This window comes from Diuraphis noxia, unplaced genomic scaffold (assembly GCF_037042655.1).
Source record: "Diuraphis noxia isolate RWA-SAM2 unplaced genomic scaffold, SU_Dnox_SAM2 contig0005, whole genome shotgun sequence".
Lineage (NCBI taxonomy): Eukaryota > Metazoa > Arthropoda > Insecta > Hemiptera > Aphididae > Diuraphis > Diuraphis noxia.
The window spans coordinates 9,678,907-9,705,833 of record NW_028301715.1 but is presented as its reverse complement, the minus strand read 5'-3'; the positions used below and the strand labels follow the sequence as shown (position 1 = coordinate 9,705,833).

The following is a 26,927-nucleotide window of genomic DNA, read 5'->3' as shown; positions in this document are numbered from 1 at the left end:
AGTGTTCAGTGGCGTAATTATAAATGTTTTATGGGAAGGGATATGAATATTTTGTAACCATAAAACAGTGGGGGGTTTCGCCCCCCCCCACACCCCTTCACGATCTTACCACTAATTTATTTTTTAACATAACGGATTGTAAAATTAAATAATATTAAACAAACCATTTTTTTAAATACATTTATTAAATTATATTATCAACAAATTAAGACTATATCATTATAACAAAATTTCCAATTTTCTTGGTTTTCACGCCAATATGTCAAGTATTTCCTCATGTTCTACTTCAATTTAATTATGTAACGTATAATGTAGACGATTATACAAATTAAATAATAAATAACATGATAATCAATGATTATAGTAATTATTGAATTTTAGTTTAAAATAATGTGTCACCTCTGTCATACTATTTCTAAGGTATGTTTTAATTTTCTTTAAACTTGAGAATGCTCTTTCAGGTGTTGAAGTAGATACAGGGAGTGTGCATTCAATTTTTAATAAAAAATGTATATTAGGGTAAATATCAATGTTACACAGTTTTAAAGCTTAAATTCCAGTTTTAGGATTGATATCTAATTTTTTTAATTCTTTTAGTTTTCTACTCCATAACTTAAGTTCAGCAACTGAATTAACTACATTCAGTTTTGTAGAATAGAAATCGATTAATTTCTTGAATGATATTTCATCAGTAGATGAAATTTCAGCAGAAAACAGACATTGAAATCCTAAAAAAAGCATTTTAATATCCAGTAATTTACCTGAAATTTGAAAAACTAATCTTCGAACATTTCTGAATGGGACAGAAAACGTTCCTGTAACTGATTAATAAAATAATAAAGTTATTAATATAATAATACAGTTATTATTAATAAAATTAAAAAAGTATAGTATAAACACCGTAACTTTATAAAAATCTTCTATATTTAAGTGTGAATTTGGATTTGGTCGACACTTTTGTCTATTTGTTATTCGTTTCACACACATTTCAATTCCAACAACTTCTGAAATTTCCTATTAAATTATAATAAATAAATAAATAATGTATTTATTAATGTAGTAAATTTTACATTACAATTTTTAGAATATGATATTTTATAATACATAATATAAACAAATTATAAATCAACATAAGCTTACTTTTGCTTACAAAAATAATTTATTAATTGGTGCACAAATGGTAAATGCAAGCATATTTTGTACGTTTCTACAATATTTAATTTTGGGCCCTATATAATAATAATATTTAAAAATTTTAAATTATACATACTAATACTTACTTCAAGCCCAGGCTTCTTCTTTGAAACAATTTAGTACCTATTCGTAGGTTTTCTTTTATTATTTTCCATTTTTCATGTATAAACGTATAAATATTAAAAAAGCAGTTTAATAGTGTACCTAGAGTGATATAGTGATATAAAAACTTTTATAATGTCTTGATCAAACGTTAGAAACACAAGTGAAAGGACTAGTGCTCGGCGCGACGACGCTATTTATAATTTAGATTGCTTAAATACTTAATATAATAATACAATGATCGTAGATTTGTAGATAATAGATTGGTTGAATTGTAATTTGCGCTGTATACGTTGTATACATTGTCTGTGTAGATTGTCGATAATAAATAGGCACTGTTATAACTAAAAATTGCTCGGCGTGTGACAAACGACGAACGCTCTTATGTTTATAAAATTATAAATTACCTAATTAATATTAGAGATAACCACAAAACTATAAAAGTGAAATGCACTGTTTAACATTTATTTTGGTAATAACAACACTTTTTTTTTGGTAATCTATCCCCCCCCCCCCCATAACTACGCCACTGACAGTGTTATTTGGTAAGTCACCACATCTGATGAATCAAAATATAATGTTGTGATTAAGTTAAAACTTCGTAATGAGAACATGAGAGTCCATTTTAAAATAGACTTTCAATTCCACAGCGAAATATTTCGTGTATTTGATTAATAGATTTCACTCATTCTCAACTTTCATTTTGATTTATTATATGTATACCTAATACATTCATGTGCGAAATCCGGTTTTATTATGAATTCTTCGAAAATCAAAGATACGGATGGATCAAATAAAATACATCCACCTATCGTATTTTAAATTAGCAATGTAGGTCATTTCGAGTCCATTAAAAAAATCAAATGTTGTCATTTTTAATCATGCTTAGATAACCGCACGTCGTCGACCATGATCAGATTTCCAAGCGAAATACCATCGGAAAAGAAAAAATTACCATTGTGGTAGTTATCACCGTTATCGGATGCGAGCATAAAATACAAACGAGCGTGTATATTTGGATGATAACCTATTACGGTCACCGTAAGTCCGTAACACCTCTAAGGTCAATGTCCAAAATATAAATATTACACCAAATATAATAATATCAAATTATGACGCATAATCATTGTAATTCAATGGAAACATTGTTTGGGGGCAGCGAGATCCGATTTCAATTCGCCAGCACAAGCCTTGGCGATACGTATCGTTCCGTCAGTGCCACTCCGACCACACGTACGCGAACACGACGGCATCACGACTGTTCGTGTAACAGCGGCCGAACGCGATGGCGGCGAAATTGGACGAAACGTTGGCGGACATGACCGCGGTCGGAGCGTTCGGGCCGGACAGCCTGCTCGTTTCGTTCAAACTGGAAGGGCTGCACACCGAACAGAATCAGTTCGCGTCGTGCGTGCTGTACGGCTTGGCCACCGTCGACGACCGCGACGGCCGACGCCGCAGCCATCGGCTCGTGTTCAAGTTCAAGTACCCGACACCCGAGTTACGGGAGTGTTATAAAAACGACAATCAATTCCACAACGAGATTCTGTTCTACGAACGGATCGCTCCGTTCCTGTTGGCCAGCGGCTCGCAGCGGATCGGCCGCGGCACCACGACACCGACGCTCTGCCGTTATTTTTACGGACGCAACGATTGCGAAGAACAGGCGCACCGGGACGTGATTGTCTTGGAAAACGAGACCGTCCGCGGATACCGGACAGCGGTCACCGGTCACCGATTGTCTTTAGATTTTGACCATCTGATCGTAGCGCTCCGGGCTCTGGCAAAGTAAGTGACCAAAAATAGGACGACATTCATGATATCTAAAATCTCGGTATTTGGTTTCGGTGCTTAAGTGCTGTGTATGAAACTATGAAATCTTTCGAATGTATGAGAATATGCCTTGTAGGTTAAACCGTTTTTCGATCTTTTGATTTAATTGTAATTTATTATTATAATTAAATGATTAATGTTAAATGTCAGTAAGCAGTAATTAAAATATCAGTAAGTAGGTGCACCACGTACTCTAATAAATTTGACGATTTTTTAATTCGTAATAACAATATATTATCAAAGCCATCATTATTATAATAATAATGATACAACTATCTGAATCATATTACTGATAAGTATTACTAACAGAAGTGTTCCCATTATTTTTTTTTTTTGAGAGTATACTATATCATCAAATATAAACATGTAATAAAATAAAAATAATTTTCTTATGGTTCATAGGAGTAAAACCGGTAAAAAGCGTGTCAATAATACAGAAACGATTTTAAACCAAATTTTTTATACGTACATCATCCTCTTTATATTACGCATGCCTACTTCGTCAACCTTTACAAATATTGTATAATAATGGTATAATATCGATTATGATTGAGAGCATACGCAGTATATCCATAATATTGAAAAAAAATCTTGAGAGTATACGGCATATATGTAATATACTCTATGGGAACACCATTGATTACCTACTAAAGAAAAATATATTTTATATGTATCTATTTAAATTATTATTAAAACGTGAGACGATTTCTTATTATATCCGAAGTTCTACCGAACCGATTTTCATGATTTTTTTTTTTAAATGCAAGTATAGATATTTGGTGTGTAGATTATCCATCTAATGAGAAAAGTCCAAAAAATTAATTATTTAAATAGTTATTGGAAGTATAAAGTTTGCGCTCTTGTTACATAGCGTCACCTGTTGCTTACCGTATGCACTCATACATCTTTACAACACCCACTACTCCTACGTCTGCTGCAATAATGCTACGTCGTCGTCGGCACTGCCTGGTATATACATTTACATTGTTGTCATAACAGTGACATTGTTGTATGATAAATTAATATCATTTTAGATTATGAGCGGAGCGATGAATGTATTGATTTTACCATGATGTGTGTGTTTTTTTTTTGTGTCTGTCATCACGTTTTGGGGCAGTAAGAGTGCTTTGATTTTTGACTTCAGTACCTCGTTCGATCAGAAAGTGAATCTAGTTGGTACTTTGCGTGGTAAAAAGTGAAAAATTCTTAATACTTTTCTAAATAATCTAGAAAAACAAACTAAAAATTAAGGGGAAAACGGGAAATTTTACGCACACTCATTTTTCGACAAAATCGATTTTGGTTTTTGATGTAATTTTAAAACAAATGAACATAGATACATGAAATTTTCACCAAATGTTTATATAAGTATATTCTATCCACCATGCGATTTTCAAAAAATTTCGAATTAAGTTGAACTATTCATAGGCATTATTAGTTTTTTTAAAATTAATATTGATAAAAATTTATTTGTTAGGCAGAAAAGCTTGAAAATTTAATACAAGGCTCTTAACATATGTTTACAATAGCAGTTGAAAAATAAAAGAAATTCATAGTCACAATTTTTTTTTATAAGCATTCAAAGATTGAATTTTGACAAAATACGTAAAAATCATGAAAATTCACAAATTATTTTAAGCTAGAAATTCATAAAAAAATTTCCTTTTATATCTAATATTTGAAAATTTAATACAAGATTCCTTACAAGTTTTTCAATCTTTATCACAAATAAAAAGTCCACCGGAAATTCAAATTAAATTTGTATGAGCATTTGAAATTTAAATTTTTACAACATTGGATTTTCACTGGATTTCACATTTAATGATTTTCTTATTTTGTTGTAACTCTAAAAGTCTAAAACAAATGACCGCAGATACTTGAAATTTTCACTGAATGTTTATATAGGCATTTTATATATTTGATAAAATTTTCAAAATATTTAGATTTGTTTTGAGCTGTTTACTGACATTTTAATTTTCAACTTTTTTAGTTTTTTTTCTATAAATATCGATAAAAATTTATTTGTTCGGTAGAAAAGCTTGAAAATTTAATACAAGGCTTCCAACACATTTTAACAATAGCAGTTGAAAAATAAAATAAATTCATGGCCACAATTTTTTTTTACAAGGATTCAAAGTTTGAATTTTGACAACATACGTAAAAATCACGAAAATTCATAAATTATTCTATGCTGGAAATTCATAAAAAATTTTCCTTTTATATCTAAGATTTGAAAATTTAATACATGGCTCCTATCATATTTTTACAATAGAAATTGAGAAATAAAAGAAATGCGTAGTCACAATTTTTTTTTACAAGCATTCAAAGTTTGAATTTTGACAACATATGTAAAAATCACGAAAATTCGCTAATTATTTCAAACTAGAAATTCATAAAAAATTTTCTTTTTAAATCTAAGATTTGAAAATTTTTAATAATCTATAATATATCCTAGACAGATAAACCGTCTTCTCTCAGAATCGTTTTTCGTATACAATGATATAATATCATTGGATTTAAATTTAATTCCATCCATTACAGTAACCCACTTGTAACCTACTGTATAGCAGAGCGACATCCACGACTTACCCGCCTTTTTAAATTTAGTTTCTATTTAAAAAGGAATATCAATTAATTCCCATAGTAGGTTCTGTGGCATATTTAATAATTGGTACGCAAGAAAAACATTGAGATATTCGATTAAGAGTTGATAACTGGTGATATGGTGGTTACATTTATCATTTGGCCATCAGGATGTTAATTTAGAAAAAAAATCAATGACAGCATTTAAAGATAATGTCTATATTACAACATATTGCACGGTCTGAACTCTGCGGATGGTGACAGATAGACTAACTAGGTACTATTACAATTATTACAAGATATTAAAATAATTAAAAATGGTTTCCGTTTTCGTACACGGCAATAATACAACTATAAAAACATAAATATATAGTAATAATAATTAAAATCACTACATTATATTATTTATTTATTTTGATTTTATTAATCATACGAGTAATCCCGACAACTATGGGCATTAGCTACAGAGGCGTGATCTAGGGGAACAGGGGAGCATCTTGGTAATGCCCTTTTTATCAACATTGAAAATTTGGTATAAAAAAGTTAATTTTATACTTTGTTTATGGTTAAATTAAAATAAAACATTATAAATGTAAATTTGATAGTAAAATGAAAAATGTAACACTCATTTTGAGAAATATAAGAGGTAGGATTCTTAACGGGCTATACGAAGTGCATGGGTTCAGCTTAATATAATAATTTAATGATAATAATTATTATGATTAAATAGTTAACACTAGTTTACTATTTATTAATGATAGTGCCTAATCTATTGATGTTGTGATTAATATTGGTGTTTGTTACATGGCAGTTATAGTTTTAAATACAACATCAGGAATTAACGAATAGATATTTGTATACTCATTTATTAATTTTTAATTATTTTCAAGACTATGTATCAAAATTCAATAAAACTGTGTTAATATGGTATTTATATTTAGTTTGATACTTTTATTATTATTAAAATTGACCTATAGACCTATCATGATTCTATGATTATAATATGTCATTAGTTAGATTGCGTTGTATGTAATAATATTTTTTGGTATTTCAAAATAATCTTGCATTGTATACATAAAACAAAATAATTTAAACAGAATACTTAAATAATATATAAAATGATAACCATAATTAATAAATAATTAATAATTAATAACATGCATTGAAGCTTATCAAACTTCGGTACAATATTGTACATAAATTGTTTCAGACTACTATTAACATAACCATTAACCTAATCCATAAAGGTATGCGTAGGTACTTATATAAATGTTAAATATTTAAATTGTAGGTTTATATAATACCATATGTTCTACTATTGTTAAAATAAATAACACAAATCAGTACTTCAGTACCATAAAACGTCGTAAATTTAAATACAATATGGTGTATATTTTTTTAAAGAAATATGTATTTTTGGCGTTGGATTCAACATTGTTTTTTCTGGCATAACAGTTTCCATGGAAATAAGCAATTAAATAATAACTACAATAATATTATACACCGATTAATCGATTTTAGGTTTTATAGAGCAAATTGTTATTCAAATATATCAATTATTGTTTATACAATTTTTTGTGCTACAAGATTTTTTTTATAATTTGTATGTTAACTGTTGTTAAGTATACGTTTATTATAAATACTATTCATAGCTTACGGCAATATTAAATACGCTACGTAGAAACTTTTTCCGGCAGAGGGTGTGGTAGATCATTTTGTATTATAAAAATAAATATAATCCATAATAATTGACGACCACTGTCGCTCCATGATTTACGACACCACAATCGAACGTTTAGAATTTACTACATTAGGTATTGTGACGGCACTTGCAGAGATTGAGATTTTTACTTCTGATTTATTAACATTGAATAATATTTTATTTTGGCCAGATTTTCAATCGTCAGTTAGCTTACTGGCAGTTAAATTTATGTCCTGGTTATCCTGCTATTTGTTTATCGAAGCTCGTTTATGCTAAACGAAAGGCTAAACTAGCAGTTAAACTAATCGCTAATATTTCTTGCTGTTAAACGTTTAATTGCAGATTGACCTAGATATCATGGAATTATTTTAAAATAAAATCAGATAACAATAAAATAAATGCTAATTTGAAAGTAATTATCTTTTCAGTATTTTTCCAACTTTTCCATTATAATCGTATAATTTTTAATGAGAACAAATTAAATTTTGTAATATTTTTTTTTATCCATCATTGACTTATTAGACCTCGATGATACCCTAATCGAGGAAAATATCGTAACTAAATTTTGTAAAAAATAATTAACATTTTCAGCTTTCCTGTTTGAGTTTTATAAGAATCTTATTATTCATGTGCTTGCTACTGCTATTTTTTATGAGTTAATAATAATATGTTAAATAAGGCCGGTGATACACACATGAGAAATTTGTTTCATAAAATTTGTTTTTTACAATGAATCACACGAAACATATTTCATGGCCAATACACACAGAACAAATTTGTTTCATAAATATTTTTTTACCTACCCACCATTTAGTTCACCCAGCTCGTTTTAGTTGGTCTAAAGATGTCGTCCGATGATGACATTATTGTTCTGCAGTAGTGGTTAAATCGAAATCAATAGGTATTAAACTTTTGCATTATTTTTTTTTACATTTTTACTATTACCTATTGATATTTGTACTTTTGAAACAAATTTCTCATGTATGTCATCGGCCTAAAATATCAAACTACGTGAATACATAAGATACTTTAGTCATATACAGTGGGTATTTTAGGTATAAAAAATGAAAATCGTAGCTAAGACTTATGGCCAAGGTCTCAAATTCGGAAGTTTAATTGGAGAAATATACCTAATTTATTTATAATTGCAAAATACATATAACGCTTAAAGATCTGACAAACCAAATAAACTATACTAGGTAATAATAATTTTTATCGGGTTTTAGAGTAATTTGTGATAGATTTCAACCCACCAAGTCTAATCTTTCCTTCCAAAAATATGATACTAGACTTCACTGGTTTCATTATAGTTTGATCGATATTTTGTGTGTCTGTCCACAGATTTCACGGGCTTTCCTATAAGGCGAAAAACGAGAACATTGTCGAGTTCATGGAGATGGTTGCCGATGTGAGAGAGACGCATTGGTCCGAAGTCGGCGAGTGGATTTTACAGCCCAGCGTACTCCAGGGACTGTTTTCGGTAGCCATTGAGAGACTTAAAGAACGTCACATTTCGGGTGATGGGTGCGGTGACGACGAAGTCAAGTGGATTACTAGATTCCAGACAGAAATGTTGGCCGATACGATGAAATCGTTGAGGCGCGTGGTCGTTCCCACCGAACCAATTGCTGTCCTGTGCCACGGCGACTTCAACCGGAACAACCTGCTGTTCCGGTACGACGATGGTGGCCGGCCGGTGGACGCGCTGGCGTACGACTTGGCCACCATACGGTACGGGTCGCCGGCCTTAGATCTGTCGTTCTTCCTGTACATGAACACGGACCGCAGGACCCGGGACGATCACTGGGACGCGTTGCTGGACGCGTACTGCGATGCGCTGGCCGCGGCCACCGGCGACGTCTCGGTCCCGTTGCTGGACCGCGATCGGTTGAACGCCGAAATAAGCGAATACGGATTCCATGGTCTGGCGCACGTGTCGTATTTCGCACGCGTAATGTTGGAGGAACGTCCCATCAAACAGGAGGTTTCCGAAGAGTTCTTTAACTTCGATGAACTACAAGTATTGAACTTGTTGGTATCAAATGGCGGAGAACCGGCCACCGAATGGGTGGCCGATACCTTTCAACACTTTATCCGCTGCAAGTACGCCAGAACACCCGCTGCCAATGAAAACGACATATCGGTCGGAAATTAAAATATATTGCGATGAATCGCGATAACCATGTTATCGCGAACCAATGTCGGCAAACTGTTGTTGGCTGTTTTATTTTTACTGTTGGTTTCTCGTTAAAAACACTCAAAATATTACATTCTCAGGTCGTGGAATAAAATTATAATGTTCAATCATGTTTTAGATTTGTTAAAAAATGATTTCGGAAAGACATCGTCATAAGTGCTTGACGACATAGGTAAAAGGCTTGCTTCCGCTTTTCGATTTGTGCGTGTTCATTTTTATATGCCAAACACACTCAGTGTTCACTGTTCAGAGTATGCTAATCAATCACGCTATTATTGTTTCCTCTGTTTTCCACCAGAATATATTATATTAAATTTGTGTTCCAAAATTCCGGCATGTCGTTGCCGATTAAAAAATGTACATTTATCATACAGTACTATAAAACGTTGATATTATCCGTGTTCTATTGTAGGTTTTATTCTATGTTTGTTTCGATTTTTTAAGTAAAAACAATTTTAAATCGTACGATTGAACTAGCTATGTAAAGCAGCGACAACGAACGTATTGAATACGCTTTTTCTTAATAGACAGATTGAAAAAACAAATTTCCAATTAAAAATACCTACCTACCATGATTATCCAAATCATAATTAATTTATATTCTGTTCATATTTCAACTGAGGTTGTGAACCTCGATTTACCATGGTATGCGGAAGTTTTTTTTACGTGAAATTAGAATACTGCAGTTATGTTGTCGATATTATAATGTACCTACCTACAAATAGATTTTTTAAATGTTTAAAATGTTATGTAACGTAATACAGTGTAAGAATTGTTATCGTACATTGTTTTTGTTAAGATACGGTATGTGATAATATTAGGTAAATTTACATGCGCATTAATGTAAGTAAGTTTATTTCCTAAAAACAATTAAACTTTTATCACGATGGTAATGGTCGATGGTGCAATAAGAGTAAACACGGATTACACATCTAAGTGATTGTTTTCAATGTTCAAATCATGCACGTATATAATCAAATTATGTTGGTCTACTCAGTAGATATTTTCCTATAAACACCAAGAATCAGTCTTTATGACATTAAAATTTTAAGGAACAGTATATAGACAACTATTTCGTCCATAAATCAAATCGTTGTAATTAGTTGCTAACCTAGAAAAAGATAATCAACAACGACGTCCGTATTCAATAAAAACGAATAAAATAACAAAAATAATAATAATAATTATTATTATATATTATATCTAGTTTATTTTTAAAGTTTGTTTACAAAATTAGAATAATAAACATAAATAGCGATTTATTATGTATCAGATAAACTTAATATAATCGTTTATATTAGGTAGGTATAATAAATTAGACGTAGATCACTTTGTTAATTAGATAATTATTACGTTTATATGAAGGCGTATAAAAACGGTTTAAAAAATGTAAACTGTTTTAAAAGTTAAAACGCTCGCACTAAGTAGTTTTAGAGCTTAAAACCGATTTAATTTCAAATCGTTTTAACCTCATCATATAAACGTAGGTAGTGAATGCTGTAATAAATATAATTGATCGTTAGGTTTTATTCAAATAAATTACTATAAATAAAATATTATCTGGTAATTACTGTTAAATTAAATTTTTTTTTTTTTGATTACAATATGTAACTCTTATTAAGTTAATTTACAAATATGTACAAGTAATTGTTGCTTGGTAATAACTTCTGTGCTTTATAATGTTATGATAGTATTATACCATAAAATCTATTTAATATGTCATTACTCATTATATAATAATATATGTAGGTATACTATATACTAGAAACCAATATAATATAAACGAAATCCACAAAATAAACAAAGTTGATTAAATTGAAAAGTATCTGATGCAAATTTTATATTTTATGAATAATACTTACAAAGTATGTGGTAAATATGTCATAGATGAGTAGCTTCATAATATTAGAAATATATTAAACCTTGAAAATATAAGGACTAAAAGGATTTGCAAAAAAGTATTTACCTAATCGTTGTAAAGTCGTGGTAGTAATTAGACACAATCGATTTGTATATTCCATTCTATCGATGTGTTTCACTAAGTACCTAATTTTATAAAATCAAAGGTGAATTTAATAAAATTCTGTTTGGTAAATAATTCAACATCAACAAAATACGAACTTTTCAAAACATCGCACTACGAGATATCTCATCCTAGTCTCTAACCACTCAATACATTATTTGGAGCTATAATAATGAAATCAAAAATTTAATACCAACATTATGAACGTCACTTATCGAAATCACTATGATTTATTTTATAAATATGCTCTTAAAATAACTTAGAATCATTTATATTACTCTTTGTATATCTTCTAAGAATTTTAAACACAACAGTAATATTATTACTTTTAACATTTTTCGCATAAAAATCAAAAAGTTATAGTAACAACAATAATTATTATTATACATTATGTAAAAATATTAGACACTTAATTTTAATTTCTTTTACTTTGTAGATCTTTAACATTGAGTTATTTTAACTATATTTTATATAATATGTGAATATTTATTCAATTGCAAAATATTTGGTATTCAATAAATTAAGAAACTCATATTTATTTTAAGTGTTTTAATTTAATTTTAAGATAGATTTTAACCTTATTTTATACCTACTTAAAGTGCTTCCATCATTAGTTGTCTTTTTTAATGTACCTATCTGAACCATATGCTTAAACAAATAAACAATTGATGTAATTGATAAATCCAATTTATTCATATTTAAAAACAAATTTGGCTAACTATCTTTGTATTGTTTGTTTTATAAAATGTAGTATAATTTTGGAATAGTACAACAAATTATTAGGAATATAGAAATTTCTAATATTTCTTTCCATAGAAACATAAAATACATACTATAATTAAATTGCTAACGACTTAAGTTATAAAAGTACTCAATTATATTATAACAACTGAGTAAGCGTTTACCCAATTTGGCAATAAATAAATTTTGGAAATATACTTTTCAACACAAAATAATATTGCAATAAGTAACTTGAAGTTGTTGATATAAATAACATTAATTAGTACTCAATGGTAAAAATATGTAGACATTTTTTCAAAACGAATTTGAACAATACATTTTTTTTATACAAAAATAACTTACCATATTGGTTAATTTAATCATTATAATTGATTGACATACAGAGTTTGAAACTGTATTTTATTGTTTTACAATAATTTTTTGTGTAATTATTAATTTGTCAAAAAATAACTAGAAATTTAAATACAACCCATCCATTACAACGACATACTCGATAACTATTGTACAGCACACTGGTACTCACTTGTCCACATTATTTATGTAACTACCTATAATCTTATGCATTTTTAGTTAATGATTTACGAATACAATTCTATTCTACTTAAAATAAAAAAATAACTACCCACAATATTATACATTCTCAAATATCAGTCCACATTCTTGAAAAAAAATTTATTTATTTATCATTTCAAGAAAATTGCTAAAAAAGTTAACAAACTAATAGATTTCAATTTCAGTCAATCAATTAAAATAAAGTATCATTATATACTTAACATACATAACCTATTAATCAATAGTGCCTAACTAGTAACTATTATGGCAATATAATGAAATATTTGTTATACAAATTTAATTATATCAAATACTTTAATAAACTAAATTAAAATGGTGAAGTCTTATATTAACGCATAAGTCCTAAAAGGGTAGATTATATATTTATAATCAAGCTATTTGAGTTGGGGATTCAATCTAATATTGGACATAATAGATCCGAATCTACAATTTTTAATTTAATGTTGTTAAAAGATAAAAATAAAGCTGCACTCTTTTTATGGTTGAGTACCGATAAATATGAGGTCATCATTAAATGCAGTAGAAATCAATTCTAATGTGAGAATAAGGACCTATTATATTTACACTAGGATGAATCAAAACATGAACAGACACTGTACAGAAATCATGATTGATATACAGAGTGGGAAATTATATTTCATAGTTTTGTGGTGTTATCTGAATGGACTTAAAATTATAAAATTTAGTGGCTACCTGAGACCTGACTATTTATTTTTCAAACAACCATACCACCAAAACAAAATATCTTTATTTAATATTAATTCATAATACAGCCTACAATTGATTAAAATAAAAAATGTAAATTATTGCACTTAATAAATAATAAAAATTATTTCAAAACTGAAATTTGATGATAATAGCAACGTTTATTATAGTGTATACACTTCACTTGAATAATAAATGAAGTGTTAAGATAATAATGTAGTTTATTGAATAGAACGATAACAGAACTTAAACTCAGTTAGTACTTACTCAATGTTATGAGAACTATAAAGTTGAACATATGTGGATAAATTAATCCTTACATATTAAAATGGATTCTTTATTGCGAAAAGAACTACCAGAAATTGTCAGCAGTGGTGCGTTTGGAAAAAATCTTGAATATGTTTCTTTTGAATTAAACAAAGATCAAGTTGGACAGGCTCAGTACATGTCAACAGTATTATTTGGTACAGTTACCACATCCGACGAATCAAAATATCATGTTGTGGTCAAGTTAAAACTTCGAGATGAAGAAATGAGAAAAAAGAGTAAAATCGACTTCCAATTCCACAACGAAATTGCAATGTATGAAAGAGTTATACCATTTTTATTTCAATGCCATCGTTCTATATCAGGTATCGGGGACTGTCCCACATTACCTCGATATTTTTACGGTCGTAATAAATGTGGCGAGTTTATTGAAAAAGATTTAGTAATATTGGAGGATGCCCATCCACTAGGATTCAAATTGTGCGAAGATCGTCTGTTCATGGACTATGATCACTTAATAATTGGGTTACAAGCGTTAGCGAAGTAAGTAAACATAATAATACTTTGAGTTAAAAACAAATTCAATGATAAGTATGTACAGTGAAACCTCCTTTAATGGACACATCGCGAAGTGGACACCTCCAAAAAGTGGACGACATTTAAACGACCAAGAGTGTCCAGTATTTAGAGGTTTCACTGTAGATATATTGATGGTCGAAATGTTCACTTTATTCACGAAATATTATATGACAGTTAGTACGCTTTTAATTTCACTGAAAATATATTAAAATTGTTCATGTGTTATTTGACATGAACGAGGCCTGATTCTCAAACTTAGGAACATAAATAAACAATGGAAGAATACAATTTTAAATAGCTCAAAAAATATGTAAAGGCACTTATATAGTTTAAATATTTTATTTACTTTCAGGTTCCACGGGTTGTCATACATAGCGAAAAACAAAGACCACGGCCGCTTAAAAAAAATTGTTATGGACATTCGTGACACAACGTTTGGGGAGGATGGAAAGTGGAAATTTAAGAACAACGCATTAATTAGATTTAGTAAGCGAGGAGTCGATCGGCTGCTTGAACGTAGCGGTGACCTTTATCGGGAAAACGAGCACTTACGACGATTTAACGAGCTCATCATCGACGGAGACAACTCAATGAGAAGTACGGTCGTTCCGCGAGAACCATTTTCGGTCGTGTGCCATGGGGACTTCAATCGAAATAATATTCTGTTCCGGTACGACAAAACGGGACTTCCGGTCGACGTGTTGCTGTTTGATTTTGGAACGCCTCGTTACGGTTCGCCAGCGTTGGATATTTCGTTTTTCTTGTACATGAATACTACTCAAAATTTGCGTGAAAGTAGGTGGGATGACTTACTTAACGCGTACTGCTTGACTTTGGAGGAATTCGTACCACCTGGTGTCCGCGTGCCAAACAGGGCTGAACTAGATTTCGAAATGGCTGCTTGTACTTTATTTGGATTCGCAAACGCATCGTTTTTTGTACCTCATCAATTCGACTCTGATGCCATATTTAAAGAGGGAATGAGCGATGAAGAAATATTGGAGTGGTTATTACAACTGGGTGGTGACACTGGAACAGATCTCGTGGCTGATATGGTACAACACATAATCGACATGAAATACACGAATGTGTTACGTAGTTAACGGGTTTTTTAAAAATTATTATTGGTACTGATCTACATAATGTAATAAATTTTATGTTGCTTGAATGTATTGATCAAAATTTTATATGCGTCATACGTATTTATAATACTACTACTAATAATATATGTATATATACTCGTATTATATGTATTATACTGAATACTATGTTTAGTGCCTTGAGTACCTCTTTGTATTATTATTTCAATGTTAGGTTTATAGTGGATTACCGATTAGTTATGACTTTATGAGATAACAATATAATATAGTGGATTAAACCACATATGTATACATAATTATAAATTTATATAATAAACTATAACACGTAGTTGGTTAATTTAAATTTAAATATGCATGAATAAATATTATTTACACTACTGTTCTATTTAAACACAATTCTGTATTCAATCAGTCGTTGATATACTTAGTAGACATTCATATTTTAAAGATTTATGGTTTAATCCTAATTGGTTTTGAAAACTCAGTAACCATCCTATGATATACAAATCATCAACCTACAAAACAAATAACTTAATAAAATTAAGCATTGCTGAGTATATAGGTAGATTAAGAATTAGCTAGAATTTTAATTAATTTTAAAATTTTTAATTAATCTTAGTCTTAATTTATTACACGTTCTACTAAATAATTTTTTTTTTTAATTTTAAAATAGAATATTTACAATATGTAACATATGTATACAATAAACAAATAGGATGTCTTGTTTTTTTTTTTAAATATTTACATGGTTATATTATGAAGAGGTAAGCTTTTCAGTGACAGAACTATCAAGTAAATAATTAAATAGTATTTTTACACTGAAATCTGGTGATTTGATTAATATAGATTAAAGAGTTGAAATGCCTTCGAATGTTTTTAATGAAGCGCAAAAATAATATTTATAATTTAACCAACATGTGATGTATGACCATATTATTATTAACTGAAATTAATTAGTACTATGATTGTACGGGAACTAATGAAGTTGAAATTAAGTAAACAAATTAATATCATTGTATCAATAGAGTCTTTATTAGGACTGTCTAAAATTATGAGAAATGGTTAATGGTATGGATATTATTATAATTTGTTTATTATTACTAAAATGTATTGATATTGTGTAAGGTATAAGATATCAGTAAATATCCAACTAAACAACACCAACAGCGCAAAACATTTCAATCTCAGCGATAAGCCTACCCTCCAGTGTTTCTAGGCGTCTTCATGATGCCCTTTCTCAACACCAATAATATCAATAAATAAAAAAAAAAGGAAAATACTACACCTAGTTTAACTAATTATTCTTTCTTGTATCATTATTTATTTAATTATGGATGTAAATTACTGTAATTTGTTGTAAATATTGTAATTAATTTACGCTTACCAACTATATATACATATTATATTTTCTATTATATTATCAATAAGTTTGATGACCTTGTATGTCAGTAACACTTTATAATGAATAATAATAATAATAAACAAAAAAAATAAGTAAATATACTACATACGATCTCGGTTATTAATATTATTATGGTTCAGGCCAACGAAGTGAATTTGCTTAGACCACAGAGCTATAATTTCACTATTGTAACCTAACGCTGAGTATCTATTTTGTGTATACCTTATACCAAGGTGTGTGTAAAAGTGTGTGGAAACTGGCAGACGTTTAATGAACGATGATTAAAATATACACCTACAGGCTACAATGTATTTTTAATAAAAGTTTTCCGTACAATGTGTACATTAATTGTTTACTGATTTATTTGGGGTACCTATTTACAATACCTTACTAAAGAGAAGTAGAACAACAATAGTTTAAACTAATATTTTTGAAATTTGAAAATAATTACTGTTGCCTTATACTTATTAGCTTAATTTTGTAATTCACTCGGATGTTTTAGCCGGTGCGAATCCACAAAATTTGATAAAAAGTCATTTTTTGTAAATATTTTAATCATATGATTTGTACAATTTTTTACAACCGTTATTTATAGGACATAACGTTCTTTGGCGATAGTGTATCAGAGCACGTACTGACTTCTTGTTTTAGCATTCCGTCAACATGTGATATGTGAATGTTCAACGTAATCTGATGAAAACGTTAAACAATACATAATCATATTAAATTTTGATGTTCACACTTAAATGTCATTTTTTTTTCATTAAATACTTTACTTTAAATATTTTTCAAACGTTTTTTTATTTTTTAATTCATAAAATTCGTAGTATCCACTGTTTGAGATATATTAAATATTATATGCTACGGATTCGTACAATAATAAACAAACATGAATATATATCTTATCGTATTGAATAATGGTGATTAATGCAGTAGGTTAGTGATATTTTTAAATTGTTAAATTTAATAGATACTTTTTTATTAAATTTAATTTTACTCAAACAAATGTATAACTATAAGTGAGTTATATCTTATCTTCAAGTACTTGTTTTGTTATAACAGACATGTATTCTATTATTCAACTTTATACATATAGTTAAAATAATAATAAATTTAATTCCATAATATTTTTAAAATAAAATATGAATTATTATTATTTTATGTAATTTACGTTAAATAATGTACCTATATACGATCGCCGTGGTCATTTTATTGACGTAATATATAAATGTTTTATTTGTGATAATTGATAAATTTGTATTTAGAAAATTTTATAATATTCCATTGTCTCTACAACTGTTAGATTCCTAAAATTCCAATGGTCTATGATGAAACGGGTTTTAATAAAATAAAACCTATTGTAATTGTTTGCTAATTATTATATAAATTCATAGTAGCCATAAGTTGTATACTGCGATATTATATAGATAATTTAGTTACGTTTTATCACAAATTTAAAATATATAATTTGCATACAAAAGTTAAGTTAAAACATTGTTTTTTTAAACATATTAAACAATGTTTTATTTAGGTACTTAAGCAACAATATTATATTCATCTTTTAACATATTTATGGTTTCATAATTTATTGAAAACATAAGATTATGAAAGACCTTGAATAATGAAAATAATATATCGATCATGAAAATAACATTTTTGCATATTCTGTTATTGTATTATTTTCAATAATAATATAAAATATAAATACATAAAAAAATGTACATTTTTTCAAATTAGCGTTAATTCTTCTTAGTTTTAGTATGAATTGAAAGTTTTATTAAATTAATTTTAATGTTATACATTGTGTAAATTATGGTGATTATAAACATAAAATAAAAATATTAAATCTATATACCTACTAATTTAACTTAGGTTAAATTAAACATAAGTTATTCAGTTTAATTATTCAATAAATCTTTTTTATAATAATATAACATGAAATACCTATCAAAAGTATGGTCAACAATTAATTTAAACGTTGAAATTGTACGAAACTGAATGTATAATGTATCTTCATTTATATAAACTAATTTTACGTTATTTAAAACACTTGAGTATCATAGACTTCATAGTGCTTAATACAATATATATTTTATAATCATACAATATGTTTGTTATGAAGTACGAAATAAATAGCTTTTTATTGATGAACATTATTTTAATTTGTCGTATGACGTATAAAAAGTGATGTCAAGCTACTATTAGATTCATAATAATAATATATTATGTGTATTGAATAAATTGAAATAACACCAATTATAAAATTAGCAGCTTCGAGTAGATAATTAAACAATATAATAATATTATTCTTATCATGTTTTTAACATTTCACGTATTTGTGCTATTCAACTGATATATGCGTACGCGTTCTAATTTCAAAACAACCGATTGTGAGTGGTAAAAAAAAAAAAAAAAAAATACAAAAATGTTCGTCATAAATATTTTATTAATCATTCGAGAAAAAAAAATCACATTTGACCTGCAGTTGTCTTAATACACTGAATGAGAATGTTTGGTCTTAGAACTTAACGGCGTATCTATAGCGAATTACACGTCAAAGTGGTCATCGTAACTTTGGCCGTTACTGCAGTAGGTATAACATAATAATTACTGCAGCCAAGTGCACTGGTTGACAGAGGAACAGCGAGTGGTAGTGGTGTCATGACGTGTATAGTTTAGGAGACGAAATACGTTCGGTCGGTGGCATTGTTAATCGCGACGCTATCTCTGTTGACGAGACGAATGAGTGGCGAGGAAATTAAAAAAAAAAAAAACGATAACAAAAAATAAATACACTCCGCTCGTCGTTATCGCGGTCGTCGAGCGGCGGTGTCGGCGTGTCGCGCGCAATCGACGGACATCGCTCGACCATGTCGGACGAACGCGCGACAACAATCTATTGACGAGGATCGCAATCGCACAGATCGAGCACGATGAACACGAGCCACGAATCGCTCAAGCAGTGGCTGTCGGACGTGCTGACGGCCGACGGGGCGTACGGCGCGGCCGCCGACCGGCCGGCGTCGTTCGACCCGGACAGGGATCCCCGGCACGCGTCCCGGCCCAAGCAGACGCAGCGGCTGTCGTCGGTGGTGGCGTCCGGGCGGCTGACGGTGCCGGCCGGCGGCGGTGGGCCGCACGCCGGCACGGACACGCGGCTCATCGTCAAGCTCAAGCCGCCCGTGGAACTGCTGCGCACCGTGCTCAAGTCGGACCGGCAGTTCCACAACGAGATACACGCGTACCAGAACGTGGTGCCGTTCCTGTTCGAACACCTGCCCGAGGGGGCCCGCGGTCCCGCGCTGCCCGTGTTCGTGTACGGCCGCAACGAGTGCGGCGCCCGTTGGTCGGAGGACGTCATCGTGCTGGAAGACCCGCGCGGCCACGGGTACGTGCCCGCCCGCTCCCCGGAATACGGCGGCGGCGGCTGCGGTAGCGCGCACATGGACTACGGGCACCTGGCCGTGGCCATCGCCGCGCTCGGCCGGTTCCACGGCATGTCGTTCACCGCCAAGCAGAAGAACCCCGTGGCGTTCCGCAAGCTGGTGGGCAACCTGCGCGAGATCCAGTGGGACGAGGACGGCTGGCTGGTCAAGGGCAACGGGCTCAAGTCGATGAGCATGCGCGGCGCCCGGCCGCTGATGGACCAGGAAAAGTATCGGGACGGCAAGCTCAAGGGGTTCCTAAGCATGATCCGGGAGGCGGACCGCAACCTCAAGCTGGCGATGACGCCCAAAGAACCGTTCGCGGTCATATGCCACGGCGACTACTGCAAGCCCAACATACTGTTCGAGTACGACGACGCCGGACAGCCAAGGGACGCCATGATCACCGAGTTCACAGCCGTCAGGTGACTATTACGCGCGCACCACGCAACCGTTATGTTTTTTTAACATCATTCTTTGTCTTTGACTTTTGGCTTGAATCTCCCGCAGCGAAAATCAAAATCCACAAGACTCTATCAAACGGGTTTTAGCTATCCACCCAGAGGCGGTTTGAATGTATTTTACTTAGTGGTACAAGACAATATATAGACATCCCCACCCCGGTCAGAATAGAAATCACAAATAAATATTTTTTAATAAGTTTATAGTTTGTAATTATAAGGCCCTTATATTCTTGACTCGACGCTTTCAACAGTTTCAGCCACGATTATCATTTATCATATGTCATTGATTAGGTACTTTATTACTTTTTTCATTTATTGAACATTAAAATATTAAACATTGCGGTCAGTACATGCTCAACCAAGACCACCCCCACCCCCTAACATTGTTGTGTCCCACCCATACTCTCACCTGTAAACTATAGCTACCCCGTCCATATATATTATAATAATATGGGTTAAGATTGTTCGAGAATTTCGATGGGATTTCCAACGTATACATCAAACTAGACCAATCGTTATTTCAATATTTTTATAATTCACTATTATTATTTTTTGTGTGTTTTCAAATCAAACTATTGCGTTTTACTTTATTCCACTCGGCGGTAAACATCAAATCGTATATTTTTATTGTAATATCATAATTATTATTATGCGACAGCGATTAATCGTAGGTCGTTGTGAGACGAAATTAATTTCATCACGGTCGATAAAAAAATATATTATTTACGTTAACTATTTCAAAAATCGTAATTAAAATTCCCTAAAAGTATATGTATCTACAGTCAATACTCTCTAGAACGTACGTTGCGTGTAATATATGAAATATATATAGTTTTTATATTTGTACAGTGCGCACCGATAGCACGCGTTTCAAGACTTTCGGCGTCATATTTGATTACCTTCGAGCGTACAGCAACTGCCTGCAGTATAATCAATTTGGTTAAATTTTTTATTTTTTTATATAGCAATACCGAAACTTATTTATATGATAATATATAATATTGTGCATGTCGTGCAGTACCGCAAAACACTGCAGTGGAAGATGTCGCGCGATTGAAATAGAGAATTTTTCCAACGGATAAGCCTATAGAGATTTACAATATAGGAAGCATATCAAAAAGAAAAGGATAGAAAAAAGACGGTTTTAAGCCCCATGTAAATCGTATTTTATGTAACTTAATCAGCCCGGTTATTTTATTTCGACACACAATGGAACAACCAAAAAGCTTATTTAATTCAAATACAACAGAGGCCGATTTTTCTCTCTCTCCCTCTGAAATTAGATGGTCTCTCTTTTCTCTTTTTTTTTAACTACACGTTTTTAACATAACATTAAACTTAATGTTAAAACAATTGTTCGCATACACACGTCAATCATGTTTTATAAACGAATTATGCTATTAATCTACATAATATTAATACAGTAAATACGCACAGCAATAAAATAACCATAAACTAAATATAATATTGTTTGGTATAGTGATATTTGGGATTACACTGTACACAATACAATTTAATTGTTACGTTTGAATAATTAAATTGGCCTTTTTATATGTTTAAATATTATCGATTATTGCAGCTGCGTGGTTAGTAATAATACGTTTATATGACGACTATGAGAAATTAATTTAATATACCTAGTAAATGTATATTTAACATGCATCGAGAATAGTAATTATTTAATTTTTGTGCAGCTATTCAAATTTAATTTACATATTATGTTACATTGATAGTACTGTTGTGTGGTGTTATCAAATCGGTCGCTTGTAATGTTTTTTTAAAAACAGTTTTAGGAATGCGTAACGTAATGGCAAAGTAAATTCATATAGTTTTATCATAGCAATTGAATTTTTGAACTTGAAATAGGATAAATACAATGTTTAGAGTAGACATAAATCAACGTTTAACAAACCATTTAATTTAGCATCAGCTCTATACTGGTGTTATTAACTAAGATTAAAAAATACCTACGTTGGTTGTACGAAATAAGTATTGACACAAGTTTTACATTTACCGATGAAAACTCTATTATTTATCTAAAACCATGAATCATTTTATTGTATAAATAGGTATTTTATTATTAACAAATAATGTTTACCCAAACAAAGTCACACTAACATATTATGAGAATCAAAGAAACACGCCCTTACCAAGTCCATATTATAGTCTAATAATAATTCCCAAGATCGATTAATCTTCACACAATCGATGAATCGAGTTTATCTTTGTACGAAAAAAAAAAATGCAAGCATAAACGTTCGCGACAGGACATTAATCAGCTCCGCCCTTGAATTTGTCCACCGTTCCCCAAATATTTTTGATAGACCATTATACTGTAATATTATGTACCTATACACAAACATATGTTATGGATGTAACCCGAAACACCCTTCGAATGCGAAGAAAAGATAAGACATCCCAGGCGTTAAATCGTGCACAACGTTTATTCGATAAATCAATTTTTACAGTGTGGATTGGCATGGGACTGTGCCAAAAAACACACAGGAACATAATAATAATAACAATAATAATATATCGTACAATGATATTCACACCAAGGGTACAGTTTGATTTTTTATTTTATACAACGTTATGAATCATAGTGTTAGAGCTCCATGGAGGTCAGATAATATATTACTGTAATAATATTTTTATTTTTTTTACTGATAAAAGGAACACGCTCCCTTCTCAGTAGACACTGTGACATTTCTTTAGATACAATTTTCATCGTTAAAATATTTTGTGGATATTCGAATTTATTTAAATGTAAAACCTTCACAGAAATAAATAAACGTCTATTGTATTTATTGTGTTTTATAAGTTTAATTTTAGTACAAGTTCTTACTTGTATTCATATAATTTTAACATTGCGCGTGTACAAACATAAGTAATTGAATACTCCAAATAATATTTTCTGAGTTAGTGCATCGTCGACCATAGACTTCAGTCTCAAATAATTGATGTAACTTGAAGTCTGCAGCATCAATTTCATCAATCAATTGTGTGTTATACATTATTTGTATTGTTTGTGTGCAATATCCATTTATTTATTGTGTACCTATGTTTTGAGTAATACCTACCGACAAATAAAATATTTCATACATTTTTTCAAAGTCGTTCAGTTGGTTGTAAAACTTTAAATACAATGACACAAAAAATAAATATACGTACGCATTTTTTTTTGTCATTATGCAAATTTAATTTGAGTTAGATACCTATTATATTACCATTATCTATACTGTGGTTAAAAGTAGTAAATTTATTTATTTACTATTTACCCGATTGTGTAATACAACATTACCACAATACCATGTAAAAAGTCTTCATTATTATACTTAATATAATATTAGTTCCGGTTAAGTATTAATATTTCAACATCGATTTAATTCGAAAGCATATAATATTTTTATCATTATAATAATTAATTAATTGAAAAACCAACGAAATGTTTTAGTATTTTGTTATAATTTAGTTATGAGTGCATTTACTATTATATAGTACGTTAAGAGCGAAAACTCAAACAATTAAGTATACAATAATGACCATTATTATGACTTTTTTTATTTGATGATGAAAACCATAAAAAGGGTTACTATATTGTTTTTTTATGAGCGTATTGTGATAACCATCAATTTATGCTGATGTTTATGACGGTCAGATGAGCACATTAAAAATTACGATTTTGAGGGGAATTTTATTAACGCAAAAATCAAATTACTTTTTTATTTGTTTCTAAATGGCACATAATATTAGTATATAATTATTAATATGATAATTATATTATTATAGGTAGTAGGTACACTAAAATTAACCGAAATAAAATTGTGTGAAAACGCTTATAATGGTTAGGTTATAGGAGGTTATATTATAAATCAACTCTAAGGGTTAGAGTTAATTATAACAATGTATTGTTATTACTTTTATAAGTGTTTTATCCAAATGTAATTTTCTTCCCATTGTTTTTTCATTTTTACTTTCTACAAATATTTAAATTTGCTAAGCCTAAAGGTGGATCTGTTAAGCTTTAACATATTTTGAATTGGCTTCTACCTGTTTTATAGACAAACAAATAATTCACTATATGATCTGAAAATATGTTCTAAAAAAAAAAAAACTGACATTTCGGAGGGGGTGTATGGTCTATAGCTGAGTAGGTACCAATTATTTTTGTAAAACTTATCACATCTATATATTCTGTTTAAAGAACTAAATAATATGCCTTATTTATACATAATATTATGCGATGCTGAAAAACTATTAGATTCTTAACTAGCTTTAGGATTTCTAGCCAACTAAACCTACCATTAATTTGCTCTAATATAGAGATTAAGATGTTTCATTATATTTTATTCTATGAGACAAATAATTCTTGAAGAACATATTTTTTTCACTTGACCCGTATACATGATATATCATACCTTTTTGCGTGACTTATATTATGAAGAGCACGACTTCTCGAAAGAAGTCAGTAAGTCGGGGTGGCTAAGGAGCGGTATGGAGGAATTAAAATCTTAAGCCCGGCGTTGATGACGCTACATGATGGCCTACGGATAGAGTTAATGCGTTTTATAATGGAAAACCGTAATTTTTCCTATAAGACCGGGAAGCAAGGCTTTAGTGGAATTATAGAGGGGAAATAAAACAAAACCAGACCAAACATGAATTGTACATCTCGACATTTTTATAATAAGCGTACAGCGCCTTAACGGGGGTTATCGTTGCGCAGTGTAATACACTAATACTGTGGTAAATATTTATTTTGATGGATAATATACTTGTATTTCGGTTTTTACACATTCAACAGGTACGGTTCACCCGGACTAGACTTGTCGTACTTCCTGTACAAGAACGCGGACAAAGACGTGCAGGACAACCGGTGGGAAGACCTGTTGGCCGTGTACTTGGAATCCGTGGCGGCCGTGCTGCCGGCAGACGTCATGGCGCCCACCGCAGAGCAGCTGCACCACGAGCTCAGGTTCCACGCGCTATATGGTTACGCGCACCTGTTGTTCGCCGTGCCGAACATGATCAACGACAACCCACGTGGCCTGTTGGACATCGACAACGACGACGACAAGACAACCGTCGAAGACCTTCTGGTAGCCCGGATCGACGCGGCCGACGAGAAAATCAACGAAATCCTTTCCGGTACCGTCCGACACATCATCGACCACGGTTACGCAGAACAATACGAGTTTTCGAGCAATTCCCGTATATAGGACGAAAATCCAAATGGAATGTGGAGTTCCTCCACCACTCCACATTTTCACGTCAGTTTTGACGTTATGTATATAATATAATATAATATTATTATTAAGGTTATTCAATTTATTTTATTTTATTTTTTGCTTATTGGAACTTAGCTTTCCTAACAGAAAGTATATAACGAAGAATTCAATTTCGAATTTTTAATTTTATAGGTCATTGTTTTGTTATCTTATTGTATTCCATGATGATATTTTTATAAATTTCTTTCAATTCTCTTGTTTTAATCACACGTTATGAATTATTATCAATTTATTACATGTGCCGCACTTATATTAATTAAATTATATATAAGACCGAATAATTAATATGGCGTATAAAGGGGAATTTGTTTTTAGCTTTTTGTAAAACAAATGAGGTTTCTTAACTGAAAGTTTGTAACAACAAACTTTATTTTTATTTTTTGTTTCTGTTTTAATTCATCTACATCAGTCGTTTTTCTTTCCTTTTTGTTGTATTTCAAAATGACATTTTGCGATATTAATTGTATTTAATAAATATTTATAGTGCATTCACAGTCCTAATTATTATTATTTTATCAGACCTGAGCAATATTTTCCAGGTACGAAATCGTTTCCTTTTGTTTTTCGTGATATTCAATTCATGAAATACGTTTCGACCTTACCGCCTTCATAATGTTATCACCTTCTCAGACTGTTTTATGTGAGCTTACCGATGCGTTAATTATTCAGCTTTAGCCGGAACTTTTGTAAAATTATCGTCACTTGCCAGTCGGTGCCTACGTATTAGATTATGGCGACTGCGTTGTTTC

At 30.9% G+C, this 26,927-nt stretch overlaps 4 protein-coding genes across 4 annotated transcripts in view; 3 read left to right on the top strand and 1 right to left on the bottom strand.

Moving 5' to 3' along the window:
* Positions 1-26,927, bottom strand: part of LOC107165019 (nucleolar complex protein 4 homolog B) — a 567,342-nt gene that overhangs the window by 129,243 nt on the left and 411,172 nt on the right. The gene's annotated exons all lie outside the window — the stretch shown is intronic.
* Positions 2,465-10,394, top strand: LOC107165001 (uncharacterized). Its single transcript, XM_015513047.2, has 2 exons — positions 2,465-3,084; positions 8,756-10,394. The coding sequence occupies exons 1-2, from the start codon at positions 2,582-2,584 to the stop codon at positions 9,567-9,569; spliced, it is 1,317 nt and encodes a 438-aa protein (XP_015368533.1). The 5' UTR covers positions 2,465-2,581; the 3' UTR covers positions 9,570-10,394.
* LOC107165009 (uncharacterized) lies at positions 13,895-15,785 on the top strand. Its single transcript, XM_015513056.2, has 2 exons — positions 13,895-14,463; positions 14,852-15,785. Exons 1-2 carry the CDS (start codon positions 13,982-13,984, stop codon positions 15,600-15,602), a joined length of 1,233 nt encoding a protein of 410 aa, XP_015368542.2. The 5' UTR covers positions 13,895-13,981; the 3' UTR covers positions 15,603-15,785.
* Positions 19,502-26,672, top strand: LOC107164999 (uncharacterized). Its single transcript, XM_015513045.2, has 2 exons — positions 19,502-20,851; positions 25,695-26,672. The coding sequence occupies exons 1-2, from the start codon at positions 19,935-19,937 to the stop codon at positions 26,107-26,109; spliced, it is 1,332 nt and encodes a 443-aa protein (XP_015368531.2). The 5' UTR covers positions 19,502-19,934; the 3' UTR covers positions 26,110-26,672.